This window comes from Plectrocnemia conspersa, unplaced genomic scaffold (genome assembly GCF_051122295.1).
Source record: "Plectrocnemia conspersa isolate PC_06_02 unplaced genomic scaffold, ASM5112229v1 ptg000014l, whole genome shotgun sequence".
In the NCBI taxonomy this organism is placed as follows: Eukaryota; Metazoa; Arthropoda; class Insecta; order Trichoptera; family Polycentropodidae; genus Plectrocnemia; species Plectrocnemia conspersa.
The window spans coordinates 17611196-17630595 of record NW_028277178.1 but is presented as its reverse complement, the minus strand read 5'-3'; the positions used below and the strand labels follow the sequence as shown (position 1 = coordinate 17630595).

Sequence of the window (19400 nt, the reverse complement as noted above, 5' to 3'; positions counted from 1 at the left end):
ATCAAACTTTTACCATCAATCACATCAATGACTTTAAGTTTATTAATATTTATTTATATTTGTCCTTAGCTTCGAGCCAGTGTGATTATATTTTTTTAAGATTAACATCTACCGTTTATTTATACGTTATTTAAGTATAACTAACATTGACTAACACGATAGACAATTAATATAAGTCTCTGACTATTGACCTGAAAGTTCCGAGCTCAAATCCAATATGGACTTTGGTGTATTTTTTATTTCTATCATGTCTGGGAGATCAGAATTAGTGATTATCATATAATTATAAATTCTAACGATCATCACAGATTAGCTTTACCTAGAATTTTCTATTAAGACGAATGAAAATTGTGATGAATAATTAAAATCAAATTAAGACGTACATATAAGGTATTGAAAATTTTGTAGTAATAAGTTATTTCAGATTGTATGTATTTACCAAAAAACATAAAATATTTTTTTCGCGCCTCTTTCGGTGGGGTGGCACAAAAGTATGACGCTAGAGCAGATTATGCGTTATACATTTGCGACAGATACTTTTAATCTTTCCGAATCAATACGTAAGCTTTTACTTATTCAGCAAAAAGTTATTTTCATATTGATGTTTTATTTTAACAAATACGCTCATTTTTAGTATTGAACGTAAGCTTGTACTTATATGTCACATAACAAAACTGACTTTTTCAAAAGGATTTATAAATAATTATAATATTTAGATTCTCACATCTGTAAATTTGGCTAAAAGCTTTTCGACAGTTTTTAAATCTGCCGATGTAATCATTGCATTGAGTAGTGCAATTGTTAATATAGGGGTGGTTCAATTTATAAACTGATATTAAATCAATTTGTTACAAATATTGATTTTAATAAAATAAAAATGATTTAACCAGAGATAGAAATAATAATATTTATTACAACATTCTGAAACAGCTAGATAATTTATCATAAAAATGAATAATTAACACCCAGAATTGCACAATAGCCACGCATATTTTTGAAATTCTACTTAATACGTGCTAATTCGACGCCCGATACTAACATATTTTGGTAAATAATATATTATGTGCAATAAACCCTTACTGCGTTTAATTGATTTCGTAGCGATTTATAAAAATAAAATAAAAAAATTACTACTTTAGCAAATTATAACTATTCAAATAATTACAATTTTTTCATGTAATACAATAGAAAACAAGTTGGAATTAAAGCATGCAAACAAATATAGTTTGCCAGCCATTGAATCAATTGGTAAAATCGAATTTTTGATTATTAAATAATAAAAAAACCGATAATTAGCGTTTTACCTAATATATAAACGAAGTTCTATCTTTGTGGCAGACATCCTGTACAGTTTATATAGTCATACAAACGTTAATATGTGCATCGCAATTGAAATTTATTTGTTATTTTAATTTATAGAAATTGTAAATTTTACAGCCCAATGCGTTACAACAGGGTATTATACATAGGGAGTCATTAGACTGAATTATTATATTGAATTTTATTTTGAAATAATTATCACATTATTTATAAGGTTATCTAATGATAAACAATAATAGAATAATTGTTTAGCGAAGAAAAATGTACTAATGTTGTCGAATAAATTATCGAAAGGTTTATTGCTTTAGGAAAAGATCTAGTAGTCGGAACATCAAACGCCATTACTGCAGTGACTGCAGCAATTAATAACAATCCCAGCTTGTCAACGAGACAATTGGTGTTAAACACAGTTGTCAGTTTGATTTAATTTTGCTTTAGTAAGATTACAATTATAGGGCAATTTATCAAATATAGTTGAGTTCAGCTAAAAAGTGCAAAAGCAACGCTATGAGTCAATATTTGATATTTTTTTTTTATTTAACTCTCATTTCTTTGTATATGATAAGTAATCCTACATTGAATATTTAACTGTTTGTTAAACCACAAGTTGTTAATGTTTTATATCAATAATTAATCATAAGTCAATATAATATTTTATGGTTCGTAAATAAAGTTGACGTGCACAAACATCATTATCGACTGTTTATGTATACTTTATATTATTATGGAATACATCAAGCTAATCATGGCCTCATAAGATTTTTACTACTTTACCAAACACTGTGTAATTAAACCGATTTGGCAGCATAATAAAATTATATGGCATGCGGGTTAAACGATTATCGGGGTCGTGATTTTCGTTTAGTTAAATTGCGCCGTTATTGCGCTTTTCTATAAGATGCGCTCAATAAAGCGGAACACTAAATGTTCGGGACAATCGATTGTTTCGGTTTGATTCGTTACAAAATAATCGTGTTTATTATCCGTGTTTTATGATTGAATGTGCGAATTTGCCCATCTGTCTGGAATATTACCTTTCGCATATCGGATAACTGTAGAGAGGTATTTTATTAGCTTTCGAATTCCGCACAACACATTTCAAATTCTCAATACATATTCGTTTTCATTAATAATGAAAGAAGTTATGACTGTATTGAAATTAGAGATGAAAATGTCATACATATAAAAAAAGTAATTAATATTTTTTAAGAAATTCGTTTTATAACACAATGTGAACACCACTTTTTGACACCATAGATTTTTAAAATGTCTGTTTTGAAATACATAAGATCGATCCCCTTTTTGTGATTTTAGCGAAATTGCCTTAATAATCTTTTATGAATACAATTTATATTCAATTTTTATCATTTATAAAATATCGAACGTTAAAATTTCCAGACTCGAAAATTTAGAAACGTTTTATATTTAGGATAATCATCTCTCAATTACATAACATTTTTTCGCTATTCTGAACATAGGTCCATTAGCTTCTCAGGTACGTTATAGCCTTATAGCAATACATTATTGGCTTCGATACTGATATACGCTCACATTTTTTTACTACAAACTATAGAGTTCACGTGTATCACGAGCAGTAATCATATTTGATATATTAAACTCGAGATTACCGATTATTACTGTGGCAAATCGTGAAGTATTTTTTAATGGCACTCAAATTATGATACATCAGTGTAAAAAATAAATTAAACTCACAGTCGGCAAACGGCTCGTAACCATCGTTGTTACACTCCCATGTTTCCGGTCAGTTTAAACCACACACATACACTCACATACGAACACAAACATTGACACTTGCTATTTGTTTTAAAATTCATACGTATTGGCGGTGGCCGTAGTCTGCCGCGCGTCGGCCGCGCCGCTAATATTTTCTCATAAATCACGCCGCATTGGCCATCAGAAACGAAAGGGGAGGATCGTTCGCGGTGACTTTTGACGTGAAAGCGACGCGATAAAATTGTGTAAGCGTCCGCGTAAAAAGCGGATGATACATATACTGGAGAGCCGATCACGCGGCCGCTCCGAATGGAATGTTCCCCCTCTACAGGTTGTCGGTTAACCTCTCCGCTGCGCTGCGCTGGCCGCCAGGGGTAGCCAACGCGCGTTTGCGAATCTAATAATTGACGAAGAGGGGAGACGAATTTAAAATGGCAAGTCAGTACCAACTCCCGTGTGCATTTACTATTTACTTTTAATTAAAATAAATGTACGACAACACTGGGGGAGATAGAGATAGATTCTAGAGAAGGCATAAATTCTTCTCAACAACACTTTCATATAAAACATGTTTAATAAAGACTGCTTTATATTCGGATTCATGTGCTTTTGAAGAACCTATGTTCTCGTATGTGTAAAAGTTATGTGCACTTACAACATTAGGCCTACTAAAGAGAAAAAAATACCATCTTTTCTTGTCTTAGTTTTCAAGCAAATGATTTTTATAAAACTGTTGATTTTTGGAGAAACTTTGTTTAAATTCAAATCTATATTTTATATGTGTAATAGAGAATTGAATTTAAACATAGTCACTCCAAAAACCAACAATTGACAAGTTGTAAAACACGTCTAATATTTGTTTTAAAAGAGACGGGAATGTTATTTTTAGATACCGAAAAAGCGTTCGACAAAGTATTACATGACGATATTCCAATAAAATTACTATGAGCTAATGTACCTTTTATTCTTATGCGCATTAAAAACAAGCACTGTTACTATCAATGGATGTACATTGACCCCGCAAGATATCCCGATGGGAGTACCTTCTACAATACTCTTTTGTTGGATTATATGAATGTTTGGTGTATATATTATATATGAGCTAATTTCCATCAACTCCCCATTCTCTTTCTATTTTAATCATACAACTTGTCATCCTTAAACTAAATTGCCGACATAACTAACGACAAAGGTAAATAAAAGCGATAATCTTAACACAAAAAATACTAATTATGTTAAAATAACCAACAAGAAAGAGATTTGTTATATTAGATAGGCAAACCACTAATTTTAGGAAAGCTAGGTAGTTCTTGCAATATTTTAAGAAAAAAAATCATACATAAGGGATATTCTAAATATGTCACGCGTGCCTATTTTATGCATTTTTTTTGCTGAAATTACACTATTTTATACAAAAATTTATTAACACAGGTGTGAGAAACTAAATATTACAATATTAAATAATAAACCCTGGTGAAAAAGTCTGTTTTACCATGTCATATACAAATACAGGTTTACGTTTAATACAAAGAAGAATAAGACATCACCGTGAAAGTACATTTTTGCAGAATAAGTCAAAGTATACGCCACAAATCGGAAAGATTAAAAGTATTTGTCGCAAATGTTTTGCGATTGCCATCTAAGACGACAGTGAAAAATATGTTCTAGCGGTTACTTGGACAATAAAACTACACAACAGTCACCATTTGTAATTGGCCACTTCACCGAAAGGGTCGGAAAATAAAAATTTAAACATGTTTTTTGTGTTTTTTTGTTGTTGAATACATACAATATCTAAGAGCTCATTATCTATACCTTATATGTGTGACCTAGCTCGATTTTAAGTAATAATCACGATATTCAACCGTGAGATTAAGAAAATCTAGATATAACTAATCTGTGATAATCGATTGGAAATATGTTTATATAATATTCACTAATCCTAATCTCACAGACACAATAGAAATTGAAAAACATTAAGGTCCATATGGGATTCGAGCCCAGGTCTTTGAGGTTAATAGTCAGCGACTTAAGCAAATATCTATTGAGGCATATTTTTTCCAATCAACGATGGTTTAATCTAGTTGCTGAGTTAGTTTTAAAAGGTCGAAATATTGTCAATAGTAGATTTACTTAAATTACTATTAATTATATATGTATGAACCTAAGAAAAATTATTGAACTAAATATGAAGAATAACCGTAAAATACAGTTTTTATTTTATTTTTATTTTACAAAAGACTTGATTAAAATGCTCAATCAAAAGTATCAGGTAGGTTATTCATAATGTTTCATGTCGAGAATTTCTCGAAAAATTATAAATTCTCGAGAAAGTGCTGATTTAACAAGATTATTTTAAGAGCTTTTCTCTGTTTAAAATTAAATTTGCGTAAATACTGTTAAAAGTGTTACAACTGCTGCATAAAAATGGTGGGTCCGTGCCAGATGTTTGAAAATATTCATCTTTCTTGAGAGCTTTTAAGAGGTCGAAAGTATTAAAAAGGCGAAAAAATTTTCACGACTATCCAACCTCATCTTTGTTTTGGTAATTAAGGAAATACATTAAAAATCAGATAAGAAGAAATCGCCCGCGTGAAAATCAGCAGGTTTCAAAAATTTATTTGAGCTTAGAAAATGTATTTGAGCAAAAATTTTTTGCGATTTTCCAACGTTTATATGTATAAAAGCGAAGAGTCGATTCTACTTAATTGGATAAAGCGCTAGGATGTATGTATGTATGTAGACAATTTGGAGCAGATTTTTTCGAGCAAAAATGCTGAGGAGTATAGAAGAAAAAGAGCCATAGACTAGTCAACAAAGTCTAGAACTGGATCTAAAATATTGAAGTCTCTTTGTATATAAAAGTTTCAAAACAATAATTACTTGCGACTATAGGATGAAATTCTTCAGTTCAGAAGAAATAAAAAAATTGTCATGAAACTGTATTTTGCTACATTTAAGCAAATGGAAAGAATCTTAACTTTGCTACAATCAAGAGCCGTTTTCTAGCCGCACTGGGTTTTGTTTTATTATCATATAATGATAATAAAACAAATAATATATTAAATTTATAATCTTGATTTTTATTATCGAATTATTCCAATAAAAATACCTATAATTTGCTTAATAAGTGGTTAAAGCAATAGAACGTGTAATTTAGTAACACAGTATGTAAGAATGTTAGTAATGTCTCTATGATGACCCTAATGATGGCACGGCTCCATACTTAGTTTAAATCTAACCTACAGAGGTTTTTTATAACTGCTATTTTCCTTTTTTGTAGTAATTTTGTCATATTTTTAATATTATTTGTATTTCCGTTAGTTAACTATATAGTTTAAAGGTTGACGATTGCCTAGAAGCGCGAGGTAATGCTATTCGATATTGTTAATAATATTACTTCGTGCAAGAGGGCTGAAGAATTTGCAAAACACAAAAGCGTGCCTAATGTAACAACAATTGCTAAAATACAACACTATATATCAAGCTAAAGTTCACACAAAACTATTTCATTTATGCAAATTATCTTTGTTAATTTTTTTTCAACAAAATGTATTTTCTCAAATAGCATCCTTAAGTTACATGTTATGAAGATTGATGAATAATATGTTGGGTTTTCTTTGAAAATAACTTAGCATTGTAAATGTCTTTATACGTCAGTAAAACTTCAACGCTCAACAAATCATGAAACAAAATATTCAAAAGACCTTTAGAAATTTACACAATAGTCTCATTGATGAAAAGCACGCAATGTAATTGAAGTAGCATAAGCACTTTAACGATTGTATGCAGAACAAACACGTTAGTACATGTAAGTTAATATGTTTACATTATCTGTTCACATAATAATTAAATAAATAAAATAAAATATATTTAGAAGTTCAACGGCGTTCTCCTAAAACAATGTGAAAGTTTATTAGCTCCAATATAAGTAACAGGTAGATTAGTTGCATAATTATCAACCTATTGCAAAAGAGAAACAATATAAATAAAAAATATATTATGCGATTGTAATATTCTTGTAGATTTGATGTGCTTTTTTTACATTTGTAAGATCGAAACTTATCCGTCATTTGTGTTGAAAACATTGCATAACACTCTATTGTGATTTAACCCGTTTAGAACCAAAAATAAAATTAGTTTTTTTTTTATTTAAATTTTTAAATAATACAAAGAATTTTTCAAAACTAAAAAATATTTTACTCTTTTGAAAATGGTTGAGATTTTGTGGGGGTTTCAACTATCTGCACAATTCATTAAGAGGGCATTCTTAGGACCATTTAAAATAAATGAAAAGAGAAAACAACTAATTTTTAAATTAAGACCTACGATAGAAGAGAGATCTCGGAACTGAACCATTATGAGCTCATCCGTCCTGAGACGTTAATCACTCATTAGCACATATAAGTAGTAGAAAAACCACTATGTGTGTGAAAAGGATACACAATGTGTTCTACTCTGCGCAAAACCCCTTTGTTAAAGATCGCTGAAGTGGCCATCTGATATTTTCACATTTTGTGAGTGTGTTCAAGAAGCGATGTAAATGGCCCGCTAACATTCTCATTTACGTCTCAAAGCAAAACTGTCTCAGACCAGCAATATAAAATATGACACTTGGTTACAAAGAGACAAACGGAGAAATATGTGTCCAGAGACTCATTGGGAGAGGCGCCAAGAAGTTAAATCAATCGGACTACAAGAACACGTCACGACAGTTCAGAGCCGTCAATTATTCAACTCGACACTCCAGCGAAGACTCTTCGACTTTTAAGAGCTGTCATCCATATATATGTGGTAATTTACATATACTTATAAAATATACTGTGGCTTTGAGTGTGACTTTTCAGCTTTTCCAGCGTTTATTTTGGCTGATAAGTCACACCTTTTTGCCATAAAAACTCAAAAATTTAAATAATATTGAAAAATATTAATATAAATTACACTACAGAATCTTATAGTAAAATGTTAATCTTGTAAAAAAATATCAAATCAGTAATAAATATAAATTCAAATAGAAGTGAAAGCGTTGTGGTCTAAGGTTGTATGTTAGTAGAAATCATGTTACATAATGACTTAGCCGCGTAGTCAAGCAACGATTTTTCATTCGCTCGCACCGACTTTGTCGTGTGATTGGGCAACATTTTGTCATTTGCTCGCACCGACCTCACCGTGTTCTTGAACAGTATATTAATTTATTTATTCAAGCTTTCATTGTAAACTGACAGGCGTAAATCTGTATCAACTGAGGCGATATAATGAATACATGTAAGTATTAACCACCAGACTGGAAGTCTAAGAATCGGTGACATCTATATTAATAATTGTAAATTATTATGTATAATATAATTTATTACTAATAGATGTCACTACAGCTGGAGCGAGTTTTTTTAATAATAGTGCATTTTTTTATAAATAAAAAATCGAGTCCCACTGCAGGGTCTCGAGCCCGCAACCTCAGAGTTACTAGTCTGAGACGTTTTGGGTTACGCTTTCCCGTCCAAATTAATCTAAGCGAATGTTAATGTTTTCGTCGCTCATTCTAATAGCAATACTAAATTGCTGGAGTAGGAGTACAATGTGAAATTGATTTAAGAAGCTTATTTTGTATTGTTGTTATATGAAAATATAAATTGAAATTCTTTTAAAACACAGATTTTTGGCAGAAGCTTATCAATAAAAACGGTTCGACAAATTTCGTAATGGATTATTGTTTTATGACTGTCCATAATGCAGTGATTTTAACACAATATATATTTAACACGACGTTGTTCAAATAAAACATTCACTTTATTTATCAACAGACTATAAATACAGAAATAATTTAATTATAGCATATTTCAAGGCAATTTAATATAGGTATGTAGGTGCTTAAAGGGTTAAAATAATGCCCGTTCGAGAAGACCCGCTCTCGGCGTCGACCTTTGAACTTGCCCAGGGCGGTATCGCGAAGCTTATATTGTGCTCGGGCTGTAATGTGATATACTGATATATAAATAAATTTTACGGTGCCCATTAACCCCTTAAGGTCCCGGTGCGTTTCGGCAGAGGTTCACGGCCGCGACCGGACGCTCTGCTCTGTCCGGTCATTAGCGGCCTCCCAGATTCCACGCCGTGGGACCTGATGATGATTACCATTCCATACCATTCGATCCGACGAGTAATTACTCCCGCATTGTGTGTACTATGTAGTAACAACACACTGCGATTGAGAACATTTCTCAACGACGACTTCATTAGGCGGCGAACTAATCAGTGAAACAACGCGTATCGCTCGCTTTTGATTAAAAGCGGCCACGTTCAATTGGCTGCACAGTTTTAATTAAGGCCGAATGAAAATACGATTTTTTTTATTATTTTTCTCATCAAAGCCACTGTCAAATTCAATAATTCGCAAAGCCAATTAAAGAAAAAAGTACCGACAAAATAATTAAAAATATAAGCCTGAATTCAGTGGAACTCGATTATGAAAGTAGACCAGCATATTATAAATGTGCTCGTAAAAAAAAGGAACAAGATATTCTGCGCCGCAGGCAAACTCATAATGATGTCTCCTTCGATATTAAATATTTCATCCCCTAACAAAGTTTTGAGAATATATACATATGAATATGAGAAAACGGCTTTGTCTAGGCGTAGAAATATATTAAGGTGAACAAATATCTAGATCTTATATTCAATATTTTTTAAATTAATGTTATTTTGGTAGTAGGAACGTATAATCTGTAACAAATTAGTTGTATTAAACCAATGTTTATGTTATAGTCTCGTAAATCGGCAACTCGATAAAAAAGGGCCACATACGAAATTAAATTTAATTTCTGAGAAACAAGCCTCTTTTTTCTGTATGTTATTAAACTTTTATTTTACCATGACTGGCAAATGTACATACGTACATTAAATTAAAATACATGAAACTGGCTTTTAACCATATTTATGATTATAATTGTGACATTTTTGTGGAGTAGATAACTACGTATCTTAGAACTACACTTTGAACCCCTTTCCAATGTTTCAAGAAAACATTTCGAAACTTAAGAAAAAAAATATGATTACTAAAGGTAAATAAAACGTTGGCTAATCTTAAAAACATGATTAGTAACACGTTTCTGAGTGATATGGAGAAACTCCTTTCACTTATGCTATGCAATAGGGATATCCAGAATTTTGAGCCACATTGACAGTTGATTTTGGGTCGTCGATCATAGTATAGAAAATAGCGCACTTTTTTTGACCTGTTATAGATTTCTTAATTTGAGGATTTTCGGGCCCCAATCAAAACCTTCTTAGGGTCCATTTGCTAAGCTTTATTTCTCGGCTATTCACACCGCAGATGACCCCGACGCTGAGCTTTCAACCTTGGGCCAGTCGAGACGCATTTAAGGCATCCTGAGACTGCAGCCTATTAAAAAAAGTATTTTTGTAATTATTGTTTACTGCCTATATTAAATATTGACATTAAGGTCGCGACTACAGTTTTAAAAATCTGGAATCGAGCTGCCCACTCAAATAATTAACGCTCGTTTTTTATTCTATACTACTACCCGATTCACTTTTAAGATGCGGTGGCAAAGCATTATGTTTCATTTTACTCACTATGTTTTAATATATGAATTTTATTTTTATTGAATAATATATTAAATACAAGTCAAACTAGCATTTCAAAGCGGATTACTTTTACTTATCAGACAAATAAAAACGTGGCAAAGTATATTATATGTATATAATTGAATTTAACGTTTGTTTCACAAAAGCTGACAAAGTAGTTTATTTTAGCTACACATTATTAATTCTAGGTATTAAAGAACCCTATAATCTCAACAAAGAAAATATGAAAAATTTTTAATGAAACTTTAAAATAGAGTTTGCATGTCTTGAATAAGTTAATTTTTGAAGACACATTCGTGCCTTTATTTAATATTGTTAAGCTACGTATAATAATGTAAGATTACGTCTTACTAAACTCGTATCCAACAAAGTAATTCTAATACGTGGCGAATTTCCATACCTCACGACTTTAGTTTCATCACGACTCGTGTTAGTTTAATAGTTACCAAAGACCCGAAATGCGTAGTGCCATCTCAGAGGACTCGACTTAATAAACTCCTTTCATATCTTCAAGCTAAGTTGTATGAATATAACAATGTTTATTACGAGCCCTAAGCTGTAATTAACGCGTTAGATTAAAAGTTTTGCAAAAAACTTTGCGTGCAATTTAAAATTCAGAATAATTCGTATACAAATGATAAATTTTGTGTTGTATGCGAATGTACATATCAAGAGTGAGAGATATGCCTAAAGAAACACGGGAGAGTCTGACAAGAGGCAGAGCGGGGATCATATTATGATATATATTCGCGACTAAGAGACTGCGAAATGAAAATGCAAGGAGAAAAAGAAGACGCGAAGCAATGTGCTTTTGAAGCTTTCAGATGCGCAAATATTATTTCTCCGACTGAAAATGTTAAGATTACAAAAATATGATATAATGAAACTTAAACTTTTCAGAAAATTTTATTTTAATAAAATATTTATATAGCAATTAAAAAGTGGTTAAATATAAACAATCCAATAACCTGCATTTTTCATATCCACCACTTGGCTCGGTCACTTCAGAATCCAATACATATATATCCACGTTAAGAAGAACTGAATTATAATAATCAACAGAAAGATTTGTTATTCTAGTTCCCTTACCTTACAACACGGTTTGTTTTACATGTCAAAACAGAGACGCAATCTAGTTTAAAAAAAATTAAACACGGATAATTGAGAGTACACTGTAATTATTGTATTTATGCCTTAAACTAAACATAAGAGGGTCACTCTACAAAATAAAATACATGTCAGAGATACCTGTCATTCAAAACGGATGCAACACAAAACGTTAACGTACCGGAACGTACATTTGAATATAAGCTCAATTACGTACGCGCAAGCGGATTCGCACACTTTATCATGTTTTAATTTCAAACAGACTAAGCTACAGCTTCCTTTGCAACATCTAACGGATGTTTGATATGGAAAATATTTTCTAAATATTGCGCTTAATTTCACAAGCAAACACAAAGCGACGGGAGTCGGGTTAATGTTGCGGCTTTTCGCACAGCATAATGTATTAATTTGCATTAATCAAAGCGTAAAATGGCTGTTTTGCCGACAAGATATTAAATCGAGCTCGTATATCTCTGAGCACAATAAAAAATAGGTCATGAGTCACGAGAGCCTAATGCGGCCCTGTAACAGAGTTGGATTCACGTGCGATTTAACAAGTCACTGTTGTTTAACGTTGAAAAGAAATATATAACAGTAACAACTGTCAAAAGTTGCCAAGTAAATGCCATAATTAAAATATAAATATATCATTGAAAATATGTATTATACATATATAGTTTAATATCAAACTCACAGAATTGGATAACACAAATATTAATCAAATAAATTATATACACGGTTATACAAGAAATCGTTTAAAATACTGAATTCAATCTAAATTTATAAAAATAATATAGATATTTTATATGTTTCTGAAACACATTCGTAGATTCTTAACAACACTTCAGCGCTTCAAAAGCTTTTTGAATCTTCAAAATATAAATGTTTCAGAATTGGAAGCCAGCCAAGTGTGCACGAATGCCTTCTTCGGATTCGATATGGTATTTTATTATTTTCAACACACTTTTCAGCAACTATTATTTTTTTTTTAAATATATTAAGGTTCTGCTGACATTCCAATTCATATTCTCTACTCAGGGGTGAACGTAAAAATAAAGTCTAACCAGAACGCAATTGATTATACCGGCACGAAATATTTTTTAACGAAAATAAATCAGCTGTGCTTAATCGATTGAACGTTATCACGGCTCTCACCAATTCTTACGTCAACTTGTCATTACCCTAAAAAAATTACCACAAAATACAAATATATTACGATAAGCGTTATAAAATAGTAATATTACATTCATATAGACAATTCCTACTGTTTTGTTTATTGCTTTCATACAAAAGCACTTGCAAAAATAAATTAAAGTTGTAAAATTCAGTCAGAAATATATTTTCATTCTTAACATTTATATCAGTCACATCCCGGAAAAAGCATCTATTTTAAATAAAAAAACGCAATATTAGGTAGATTTATATATACATATTAGGTAGATTTTGGAAAAATGTTATAAAAACTAAGGTAGATTTCTTTAGGTCCAGCAAAAAATTACTCCATAATTAAAATATAAAATTCTTTCCAGCTTAATTAAAGCAGAAAAATCAGGATTAAAAACCTTTCGTCCATTTTCTTGGACCGTGCAGTAAAAACAATGAAAAGAAAATCGAGTATTTATTTAATGTACATATACATTGATATCAGCTAAAGATAAGGTAATTTCAGTCAGTGCCCTATGTTAATATAAACAATATATTTTTAATTGTTATTATACACAAATATGTATATCATATATTTTAATTATTGTGCAACACTATTAAATATGTTAAATAAGTTAGATAAACAAATGTTGCAAAAATTACAAAATAGGGCAATGAGAGTGATCTTAAATAAAAATAGATTAACTAATTGTAAAAGTATGATTGATAGATTAGAATGGTTGAATGTTCAAGAAATATTGAGTATGACTGTTTTAGTATTTATATATAAGTTAGAAAATAATATGTTATCAAAATATTTTAATAAGTATTTAATAAGAAATAAAGATGTACATAAATATAATACTAGAAATAGAGAAAATTTAAAGATAATTAAGTATAAGAAAACGAGTACGGCTAGGGGAATTATGTACGGAGGTTTTGATTTATATAATAGTCTTCCAAGAGAAATCCGAAACAGCAAAAATATAACGGGTTTCATAAATGGAATAAAAAAACACCTAGGTACATATAGAAATAAATTATAATATTAAGACTTTATTATTGTATATTTTTATTTTTTCTTTCTGTTATGTGTTTTTTATATATTTTTATATGTGTTTACTAAATTTGTTAGATGTAAAGATTAGCTATTAAGCTAAATAAATTAATAAAATAAAATAAATAATAATATTATATATGCAAACCACTACACGTATTTTGATATTAGGATTATATTACACAAGCTAGATTTTCGCACAACGACGTCTAATTAATCGATACAAATACCTGCCACGTGAATCCCAGACAAATTCTCTCACGCCCGAAACGTAATCGACGGATCGTTTATTTTTATGTGTTGTACATTTCGAACATTTTGCCCGCAACGTTTCTCATGATCGTGCGAAAAACAATGAGGTCCGGGTGGTCGGACGGTGAGGTTCCGTTTTGGCCGGTCACCGGTGATGACATTTTCACACGTGGTATCCGGTTACTATGACCACCGCGAACCATCGCGCTCCGTTGACTCCGTATTTGTCACGTCTCGATGGTCACGGGGTTGTCTTTTAATTTCGGCACCCCGGTGTGTCGGGTAACTTTTGTTGTTTTGGCGGATGTAATTACTGGGTTAACGCATTGTATGTTCCACAATGGGTTGATTGGATGTATTTACAGGGCCCTAATCAAACCTTAGAGACTCGGATAGATGATACATGGTTTTATGGTGGACACATACCTAAAGTGCAATAAGGAGGATATGTATATATAATACATAGAGTAGACCAAAAAAGTGAGCCATCGGATCAAAGAACATGTATATATAATACATAGAGTAGACCAAAAAAGTGAGCCATCGGATCAAAGAACATGTACATATATACATAGAGTAGACCAAAAAAGTGAGCCATCAGATCAAAGAACATGTATCTATATACATAGAGTAGACCAAAAAATGGAGCCATCGGATCAAACGTCAATATCACTCAACGTTAAAACTTTGCTTAAAGTTACTGGCTAATTGCGTTGTCATTCTCAAGTGTTTCAAAGTAAGTTGATCTTTAGGCAAAACCGTCTTAAAATATATGGTCTTACCTGTTTAGCTGTGTCGGTAGTGAATGAATGGCAAAATTGCGAATGCGCTGGTCCTCGGGGTTCTCTGGCAACAAAACCAAAAAGAGCTTTTGCTGGCTCACACGTTGCGTACGAAATGCGCCGCAACGCATGTGCCATCTGGACACTCTGTGGACAAATTTAACAATATATACAATTGTATGTAAATATAATAGTTACAATGAAATTTTAAGTTAGTGTAATTAAGTGTAAGTCGATTTATTAATGATTTTTTTTGCTTTTAAATGTTGCCTTATTTATGTTTTTAATTTATTTTCAAATTGATGTTTTTTTTCACATTTAGACGGATTTTTTAAAAATCATATTTGATTATATATATATATTAAAAACATTTCTATTTAATTTTATAGAGTATGGAAGTTAGATTAAAAAAAATATTCCTAAAAACATTTAATGTCTTTTTTTTGTCACAACAAATATGATTATTTAAACATGTTATTGTAAAAATGTTATTGTAAACATGTTATTGTTATTGTAAAAATCATAGCATAATCAAATTACAAAGATCATAAAGAAAAAATATTACGGAATAAATAAGCATAATTTTATGTATAAATAAAGTTGCTTTATAGCATATTTATGGCATAACTTATCAAATTTAATAAAGCGAAATAAAAAATATATTAGGTAATCCCGAAATAATTGACGTTATTTTAATTTAAGTTATAATGTCTGAGTAAGTATTTTATTATATCTGTGTTAGTACATACATATCTAAAAACATTACGATATTAAAAAAAATGCGTTCCAAAATTTACGATGGCAGAACTTCTACCGAGTAAACAATTTATACAAAATTGCATGGTATATAAATTTCATTAAAAAAAATGCAACGTCCACTAAAAACATTTGTGAAGTAGTAAATGATTCATTAGAAATCCGTTAATGGCAAAGATAGCTAAAAAAATTCGAACGGGAAATAACGATATCAATAAAAGTCCTGGATGTGGAAGATCAATAAAGATATATGATGATGTCCTGGCTGTAGAAATCGAAGCAAAACCTACTCAAAGTATCAAACTAAACCAGTCCAGGTCAACGGTATGTAGACACTTTAGGATATTGGTAGGGTCTGGAAGGTTTGGAAACTATGTGTATGGCGTCCACACAAATTGAGCGTAGAAAATAAGTCTGAGTGTATCTGCTTAACCCAAGAGCTTCCGAGTCTTGAAGCTCAGTGATCTTTTCTCGATAATTTGATAGCCGGATATGAGAAATGGATGTTGTACGAAAACAATCGTCGTATAAGATAGTTGCTATCTAAAGATCAAGTAGCAAAACTCATATTGAAGCCCGGTATTACTGTAAAAAATGTTATTTTGTGTGTATGGTGAGATTGTAAAGAAATTGTGCATTACGAAACTTTTAAATCTGGTTAAACAATAACAGCAAGCTTATATTGTGATCAAATGGATCGCTTGCACATGGAAGTAAAAAAAGTGAGAAACCGACAGCTAGTAATATATTTTCTATACAATTATTAAAAATTTTGCTGTGCGATTTTTTCTACCTAAAAATTTTTATCTCGAAAAGGTTAATTACATTATTTTAAATTGTTTTTAAACAAATCATACAAATTATTTAAAATATAAGTCTCGCAAATTTACTTGAAAAAATAAAATAACCAAATATGTATATCAAATAATCATATAATAAAACCGTATAGAAAAAAATATGAAACAACTAAAATAAACGTGTGATTTTATAGTTACAAAAATAAATAAGCAAAACAGAAAATATATGATACAAGAAAATTATTTCATCGTACTATGCTCAATATAATCATTTTAAATAAGAGATAGATATTAGGCGTGTACGGTGAGACACATTCGCTTTCGCTCGCTTGCATTTTAAGTGACGAGAGTGAGTGAGAGATAAGGGCGTGCGTTACATGCGTTCCGCACGCCCACTTCTTCTCACTCACTCTCGTCACTTAACACGCGAGCGAGTGAAACAGAATGTATCTCACAACATATGTAAAATATAATTCATATTTTTATTTAATAAAAAAAATTCTATTAAGAAAAATGTTATTACATATGAAACACAGCTTAGGTTAGATAAAGTAGTTATTCATCATGTGCATATAAAAAAACATATATTACCTGATCGTTTGGTCGACATACTTTCACCCCAGCTAGGGATACCACTATCAACACAGGAATAGCTCTTCCGGATTCCTGAAAAATAAATTATTATTTAATATAAAAAAATAGTAACATAATTTATTAGAATGTGACCTTATTAATTATGTCCTAATATGCAATGTATACCAAATAATGATCAGAAATCAAATCACAAATTTCTTGACATTCCAATATTTTTTTCTATACAGATATAAATATTCGCAAATCATGAAATACATCTCATTTATTATTTTGTCGACTAATTTAGTCTTACAGCTTGATTATGACATGTAAAGGCGTTTTTTAGGCCGATAGCAATCCTAATAATTTCTAGTTCTCGCAGACATAGTCCTTCGGGGCGATAGTGAATAAAAGTCTACGGAAACGACAATTTTATTGCGGCGTTTACCGAAAAAAGCTTACGGGCTAAAGTTTTTCTTATAAATACAGCCGGGGAAAATCTGTCCTTACGAGCCTCCGGTGGAAATATCCCCCTGGGCGCTCGTTACGGTACGGAAAGTCTGCGTTTAACGACAGCACCTGCTCTTGGACTAAACGATTGGATTTTGGCCAAATCGCCATAAGCTATTGTATTAAATTCTACTTCGATATCCACACACATAGGGAAAGAGTCAATACAGATGTATAATGTATTTTTATTGGCTCAAAAACAGCTGTAATAAGCCCCGGGTGAATATGCGGAAGTTTTCGCGCAAAAGCTCCCTTATGAGCTTCAATGATACATTTTATTAAATTATATTTACAAACATATATAAATAAGTATATATTTTTACAATTTAGAGAATATTCATAGGCAATACATATATGTAAGAAAATATATAAAACTGTCATTTTTTTCATATACAATATGTTTAAGAATATGAGCTTTTTATGAATATATATATATATATATATAATTTTGCTGATCTCTAAAACTGATTTGGTCACAGTAATGGCAGACTAGAAATATAATTAAGAAATAAATTAATTATATATATAAAAATAATAATACTTTTTAATCTCTAGGTATCTTTACATATTACATTGCATATGAATAATTTAATATTATACGTTTAAGACCCACTCAAGCTCCTAATGTCACTCCTACACATATGCTATAATATCCTAGGTCAACTTGATTTAAACAATTTTTATATTTATCTGTTGCGTTTTTGTATATATTTGCGTATTTTAAAGGAACTGAAATATTATTAAAAGAGTGCTGCTTTATTATGTTATCATATTTCATTTCGCTTTTTAAGTCTATAATAAATATTGTAGAAATGTATATTTTAATCGTTTGCAAATGATTTGCAATACAAGTGTTTTTAAGTCATTGATTGGTAATGATTTATCAGTATTATTTTCATGAATTTTTTAAGTGCGAAAGAATTAAAGATATTTTTAATTAGTATTATATACGTATATAGGGATAATCTAAGGTCATGCTACTAAAGACGAAATGACATCTCATTGTTTCAACACATCATTTTTATCATAATAATATATTAATAGGAAGTACTTTTGCAAAAAATAGGAGTAAGCTTTTAACCTGTTTGTACATTTATGCACTACACGTGTGAAAGCAAATATGTTTTATTAAAAGTATTTAAAAAAAACAAATTAACGATATTACTAGCCAAGCGTATACCAATAATGGTCTAATTAGCAGTTTATGTGGTATTTTTTTTCTTAGCTAAATATTGGTTTTAATGTCACAATGGCAGCTAGTCCTTTGAATATGAGTTACGCGATTTAATTTGGAATCCAGACATATAGTATTTGATACTTGTCCTCCATTTAATGAAGATTATTTGTTAGCTTTGCAAGTTTTGTAAAAAAAATTAGCTTAACTGCAATTGGTTTAAAACCGTAAGAACTATATATGACGACTGTGTCATCAGCGTATATGCGTATAAGTAAGTACTTAAAAAGTCTTAATAAGTATTTATTAATAGAGTATTTATATTAAGATCATTTATAAGTTAATCCGTCGTACCAAACAATTCCGAATGTTTATTCTATGCTTAGTATTAATAATCCTGTACTTTTTTCATGTTGTCATTAGTGAAAATGTGTTATATTGTGCACTTCTTAAAGATTTGCCAATTTATAACTTAAGATTTAAAAGAGAACACTTAGCTGATGGTATCTTAATCATAAAATTAAATATCAAACAGAGCTGTAGCATCTACGAAAGTGTATCTTAAAATTAATAACCTAATTGAACTAAGC

General features: G+C 30.6%; 1 protein-coding gene across 5 annotated transcripts in view; it reads right to left on the bottom strand.

Moving 5' to 3' along the window:
• LOC148226413 (EGFR adapter protein-like) overlaps nucleotides 1-19400 on the bottom strand; it is a 194947-nt gene that overhangs the window by 42542 nt on the left and 133005 nt on the right. For 4 of the 5 annotated variants that reach the window (XM_088204276.1, XM_088204278.1, XM_088204275.1 and 1 more), the window contains 2 exons: nucleotides 17145-17219; nucleotides 15001-15147 (listed from right to left, as the gene is read on the bottom strand). In XM_088204276.1, coding sequence (XP_088060402.1) covers nucleotides 15001-15147; nucleotides 17145-17219 — 222 coding nt within the window. Of the gene's footprint in view, nucleotides 1-3033; nucleotides 3225-15000; nucleotides 15148-17144; nucleotides 17220-19400 lie in introns of those variants that run through there. The other variant, XM_088204280.1, reaches the window with a different exon arrangement.